Below are 6,542 nucleotides of genomic sequence, written 5' to 3' on the forward strand. Positions count from 1 at the left end.
GTCACCCCTACTTGCGACCCGTATATTGACGTGAAGAAATATAATACAATTTGGCACTTGAAGCTACTTTTCTTTTGTTTCTGGGTGTTGAGTGCGATGTCAAAATAAGTTCTTTAAAAAGCAAAAAAAGTATTTAGTATGAAGGCAATATGAGCAGAGAGTACAGACATGTTGAGCGGTTCGCTGTGTTAGTTCAGTGAGAGTTATTTGTAAATAAAGCAATTTTTACTAGCAGTCAAAAACGTATGTGTACACTTATATCTGCATTTTTATTTTTAATACGAACAAAATTATAGCAGAGGTGCTGCCACGTGTCTGGCCAGAACGAGAGCACTAATTTGTTTACTTGGTAGTTCAAAGAAACGCTTCAGTTAGTTAAGAGTGAGAAAAAAATCTTGCTTTCACGTTTCTAGTTTTGCCTTGTTATACAATATTTGAAAATATTTGTGGGTGTTTTTTCGGTTTTTTTTGTTGCTGTTTGTTGTACTAGTGCCAGCAGTAGCACAGAGCTCATTAAAGTTTGAGAATTCCAGAGTAAGTAAGGAAGTGACTTGACTTGGGCGGTTCTCAGACTCAGGGCGTGGAGTTTACCTGTTTGATCTCCCTGTGGTTACACGTTGTAGGAACTCTCTGAAGTTTATCTAAATTCAAATGAAAAGAGAAATAGAAGAGCGCTTTTCAAAAACAAGCGGATGGAAATCAAGGAACAACACAACCTACGTCAGTTTGTATTCCCGTGCTGAATAAACTCTCCATGCACGCTTTGTGCTCCGATTTAATGCCGAATGCAGGGGACAAAAACAGGTGAGCGCTGATCGCTGTTAATGTGAGAAAGCATAACCGGATTCTGGAATAAAGAAAAGCTCTTCTCTTTAAGACATAGTCCACTGACATGCTCCGAGGAAGCTCACAAAAAGCGGAAATAGTCGCTAAAAACGTACATTTATGGTGTTTTTAATTTTCTTTATTTTATTTTCCCGGTCGGTCAGTGAACAGACAGGATGGCTTCACAAACAGTAAAAGCCGTGCAATTATTTTTTTTATTGTAATTTATTTTTTAAATTTATTTATTTATTTACTTATTTATTTATTTATTTCCGTGCAAATCTAAAGGTCAACTACAGGTCGCTGGACCCAGATGACCCAAAAGCAGGTTAAACGCTGATTGGCTGCTAAGAGGTCCGGTTGTGCCAAGGTTGGTATCCCCGACATAATTTGTTCCCCCTGAGTCGGGAGCACGTGCTGGGCTGTCCAAGTCACAGATATCCCACGTACTTGATTTTTAAATTCAAATACGCTTGTTATAAGGACTTTTTACTCCTTTGAAGATGTTAGCTCTTTATACATTAAGATCACAGTGGGATAAAAATAATATCATGCTGATCTTCCCACAATTTGCTTTTCCCGTCCAAACACGGACAAACTGTCCCACATACTTTATTATATATGTATTATAATGACTTCTTACTCCTGAGATTTTGGAGGTTGTACCTCTTCATACAGTTAAGTTAGAGGGGGATACAAATAATTATGTGGCAAAATGTCCTCGTGATAGTAAAATAATCTCTTAACAGGTGAAAAACAATAAATATATCACTTTCTATTGTAATCACAAACTAAACGGTAATGTAATTTTCCACTTTTTCACTAAACTAAAACATCACGACTTCCGCGTTGAGTTAGTTTTAATGGAGGCGGAGTAAACTGGATCCTTGCTCCAGGTGCAGGGGAAACAGGTTCTATCGGGATGTCTATCTGATCTCTCCGATGTCTATTCCGTATACAGAAAAACAAGCAGAACAGGTGTGCCTATGCGATTGCACAGTTTCTAGTATTTTTAAGTGCATTAAAGTCCAAGAATTCCCGTAGACTGCTTTCATTGTACACCTGTTTGAGCATAAAACAAGGGAAGTTGCCAGGTTCAGTATGCAAAACATTTCACGGAACTTAAATTTCTGAATCTTTAACAATATACTCTAGATGTTGTTATATTGACTATTAAGATAATTTGGCTTCACAAATGACTGGCAAGATTAGAAAGTTTTTTCTTCTTCTCTTTTTTCAGTGGTTTGTTAAAAAATGCCATTATGTATTGAGCACTTTGCAAGATCTCTTTTTTTTTTTCAAATGTGACCTTGTCCTGTGACATAGAGTTGTGGTGAAAGTGTTGCACTTTTGTGAAAAAATTGTCCTTAAAAAGCGAACTGTGAAATAAATGAAGTCGACATCAAGTGATGATGAGCTTGTTGTCATCGACAGCTTCGCTTCTATGCACGCTCCGCTCATGCCAAACGGGTGCAGCTTCCCCATCACTGCAGCTGTGGCACCAAATCTGTTTGTCAATCTCCCACTTCCTTCACTTGTGAACAAGACACAGAGATACTTAAACTCCTCCGCTCCCGGGTAGTGACTCGTTCCTGACCCGGAGTGAATCCAGTGAATCCCCCGCCGCCCCGCCCTCTCCTCCCTGTGCAGCAAGCAGCAGGGCGCCCTTACTCCCAGCAAATAGGCGATAGAATTTTTTATTTATTTGTTTTTGCCCCCACCATGATGCCGCCCCGGGCAACCGCCCTTGTCGCGCGTATCAAAAACCACTACTGCCCTCTAGAGTGAGCTGGAGGCCACCACTCAATGAAGCCTGCAGAATACGTGCTGTACAAGTTCTCGCGATAAAATATGTTTCCTTTCTCTGTAGTTTTCATGGACAAGAAGAGGCACCTAAAAGGCATCTTCATTTGCATTGCAGCAGCAGTGATTTTCATCTTTTTCTATCTCAATTCCAACAAAGTGGTTAGGAACATTCCTTATCAACCAGCATCAGCAGAGCCACGTTGGGAGGATCCAGGACCATATCATGTGGCCTACCCACGAAACTACAAATTCATCATGGATGACACGCCTACATGTAGGACCACAACTCCTTTCCTTATTCTGATGGTTCCTGTTGCACCCGGTAATGTGGCAACTCGGGATGCCATCCGGCAGACGTGGGGAAATGAGAAGCTGGTTCTGGGTCAGCAGGTAGAGACTGTCTTCATAGTGGGCCTCCCTGGTGGAAGTGATGCTAAACATCAGCAAGAGAAGCTTCAGCAGGAGAATCAGCTGTACCATGACCTGATTCAGAGCAACTTTCAGGACAGCTACTATAATCTGACTATCAAGACTATGGTCATGCTGGAGTGGCTGGCTGCACACTGTACAAAGGCTTCCTTTGTCATGAAGATCGATTCCGATGTTATACTCAATGTCCCGAATCTGGTGAAACTGTTGGTGGATCCTAGCACAGCTAAGCAAAACTATATGTCTGGGCTGGTTTGGTGGCATAGTCCTGTTTTAAGGAACCCATTTATAAAGTTCTACATGCCTCGATCTGTGATTGCTGAATCAGAGTACCCCCCGTATCCGCTCGGCTTTGCCTACGTCATGTCACTAGACCTTCCTGGGAAGATCTTGGGAGTGTCACCTCAGATCAAACCGATCTACATTGAAGATGCTTACCTCGGCATGTGTCTGAAACGCCTGGGCGTATCTCCTACTGACCCTCCAGAAGAAACAATGTTTCTTGTCAATCCCAGCCATTCTCTGAGCAGCTGCAGTCTTTCAAAGGTGATCGCTTCGACAACAACAAGCATCTTGCAAATGAATGGCTACTGGGAGAGGATCAAACGGGGAGTTCAGTGCTGAAGGTTTTCCAAAAAAGGTATTGTTTATAGTTCTAGGATTTTGGATCAATGGAGTGGGAACCTGAATCTGGCCAATGGTTAAAACAAAAATAAAATATTGCATATTTATTATGTGGCAAAATGGAGACACCTTTGTTACATCTTGCCAAATCTGATCATTAGGCCAAGTTAATATAATTTCCTTTCCTTTGAAAAAGGTCAATATATTTAACTGAAGCACAGAGGTTGTGAGAGGCTTTTTGTCAGGGGTTAGTATTAAGAGTATATTTATATATTTACATGTTAGATCTTTGTGGTGATATTGGATTTTCAAATGATAAAATGATACTGTAATCACTTTTTATTGAAGTCAGCCAGGCCTCCTTTGTCCTCAGCTCAAGTGTGAGATGTTTAAGTTACTTTTATATCCTCTTGTATTTAACTTTAGCTCTTTTGTCTTTCTGTACTTTTTACTCTCTGTGTTTGTCTTTTATATTTGGTGTTACGGTATGGATAACACCAAAGGATATACATATAAATAAAGGATATATAGGATTTAGGATATAAATGCTGTGGTGTTTTTCCTAGTTCATGTAACATACTTGTTTCTATGTCAAGTTAAACTGATGTTATCTAAACTATGTTGCATGTATGATCTTGATGCAATGCGATATAGGAAAAGTACCACGAGTTTAAACAAACTGGCCAGTACTGGGAATACAGTTGTAGTTTCTCATACTTCCACAAGATGGCAGACTTTGATTCGATAAAATTTAAGCCACAACACTCCTAACCACTTTAAACAACAACAACAACAGTTTTTATTAATGTGCTGCATATTTATCAACCCCACTGATTTAAAAGTTTGATGTAAATTTCTTCAAAACACAATTAAAATATTTACATTAAATAAAAATCATTTTATGTCTGTTTAAGTCCAATTGAAGTTTTTCATTTTTAACCAAAAATCCAGCATCAAAGAAATGTACTATGTGGTGTTTGTTTTCCAAATGAATGGAAATTTTGAATTTTTAAGGTAAAATATATAATTGTTAAACTACTTTTAATTACATTTACCTAACATTATCTGGCCATATATTTGAGAGCAGTGACATTTGTCTAAAATGAGACAATTTTAAAATACAACTTTTAGCATTTAACAGACATCTAAAGAAAGGTTTAGCTCACACAGAAGGATTTAGGAATGCTGACTTGAACGCATCAGGAAGCTCGGGAGGAATGCCAGGAACCTCCTCCTCATCATTGTGTCAAGAGGAGCAATGATGCTGAGATGAAAGGCAAGTCTGCCATTAATCCTGTCAGCCAGTGAGTTCGCCCATACACACAAAAAAACTTCCAGAACATGTTGATGAACATAACGAAGCACCAAAACCTCTGACCCATTAAGGTCAGAGTTTTAGGCAAGTGCTCATGGGTGTGTATTAAGAACTGCGGTCTGCTTCTCCCCACCGCAGGGAAAAGGGTAACACCACCTGGGTCTGGGTGCAGTTCCCCCCTCCAGGGGCAAGGGTACCTAGACCCGGTTTGTAGAGTACGCTTGGGGAGTGTGATCGTGTGTACAGCGTCTCTTTATGTCTGTCTCCACGTTGGTTGAGTGTGGAGTAAGTGCATATGAGAGCATGAGGGTGGGAATGGATGTTTGTATATGTGTGTGCCTGTATTTCTGTGTCTATATGTCAGGTTGGGTGTCAGGCGCCACCTCTCTGGGGACATCTCAGGCCCTCCAAGGTTTGGAGGCCTATCTCCCCCTACCACCACTTCCCCTGCCAGTGGCGGACTCCCTCAGACATCGGTGCGTTGGTGGTTCTTTGTGTCCGGGGATGGGCGTCCAGGTACACACCGGCTCACTCCTTGGCGGCCGCTTATCGGGGCCTGGAGCCTGGGGCTCGCTCGGGCCACTTCGGAGGTGGGGTGCCCCCGGCCTCTCGGCCTGGGGCTCGGTCACTCAGGCACGGCTGGCTGCCGGCGGAGCTCACGGGCGCGTCACTGCAACCCCCCCTGGCTTCTGCTCCGCGGCTGCTGAGTGAGCCCTCATCTGGGACTCTCCTCAGCTCTTTCTGGGACAGTGGCGCGGCTGCCCCTCTGTTGGTCTTCCTTGGTCTCTTGTGTTCTGGGGGCCTCTGGATGTCTGGAGTTTTGATCTCCTCCATACCTGCTTCATGCCCTGGAGGACGGGGCTGTGGCCCCCCCACACCCTCTAGCAGATCATTACATGAAGGAACCTTTTAAAAAAAACAAGCGCGTCCATGCTCACAGGTGTACACACGGGTGATCACACACACAAACTACACCCTTTTTGGCTCCTACCTCAAAGCACACTGTGTTCTGTTGATCTTATGTGCTGCACAATAATGTTTAATATTTAGTATTTACTGTTATATTCCCATATATCATTGTGATGTTGTTTATTCTATTACTCTTGTTCTCTTCTGCTTGTTTTCTTTTTTCTTTCTCAGCAGGTGATCCAGGTGATTGATATATGTTTTTTTCTGCTTATTCTGTTGGTTTTTGTTTTTTGCCCTTCTCCCCCGTCCCTCTTCTCAGCTGTTTTTCTTTCCCTCTTTCTTTCTCCCCTTCTTTCCCCCAGTCAAGTCTGTCCCGTATTCAGCAAGTGAAAATAAAATAAACAATAAAAGGTGAATCAAATGGACAAAAAAAAAAAAAAAACTAAACAGAGGATTGATTGCCTGAACTGGGGAAATTAAGAAAACAAGACAATTACCCATTACTAGAAAAGCCTGAAGAAAAAAAGTAGAAGAAAGAAAAAAGAAAAAAAGAACTGAATCTTTTTTGGCTCCAGTAGAAATCAACAGTGAGTATTGAAATCTTTGGTAGGTTCCAAACCCAAAAGGAGAGACG

At 41.6% G+C, this 6,542-nt stretch overlaps 1 protein-coding gene across 1 annotated transcript in view; it reads left to right on the forward strand.

Moving 5' to 3' along the window:
- Window positions 1-3,873, forward strand: part of LOC106633551 (beta-1,3-galactosyltransferase 2) — a 23,739-nt gene extending 19,866 nt beyond the window's left edge. The window contains exon 2 of the mRNA XM_042227313.1: window positions 2,696-3,873. Coding sequence (XP_042083247.1) covers window positions 2,701-3,684 — 984 coding nt within the window. The 5' untranslated portion in view covers window positions 2,696-2,700 and the 3' untranslated portion in view covers window positions 3,685-3,873. The remainder of the gene's footprint in view (window positions 1-2,695) is intronic.
- The last annotated feature ends 2,669 nt before the right edge of the window (window positions 3,874-6,542 follow it).

Source organism: Haplochromis burtoni, unplaced genomic scaffold, assembly GCF_018398535.1.
Source record: "Haplochromis burtoni strain Fernald_Lab_line unplaced genomic scaffold, NCSU_Asbu1 Contig_253, whole genome shotgun sequence".
Classification (NCBI taxonomy): Eukaryota; Metazoa; Chordata; class Actinopteri; order Cichliformes; family Cichlidae; genus Haplochromis; species Haplochromis burtoni.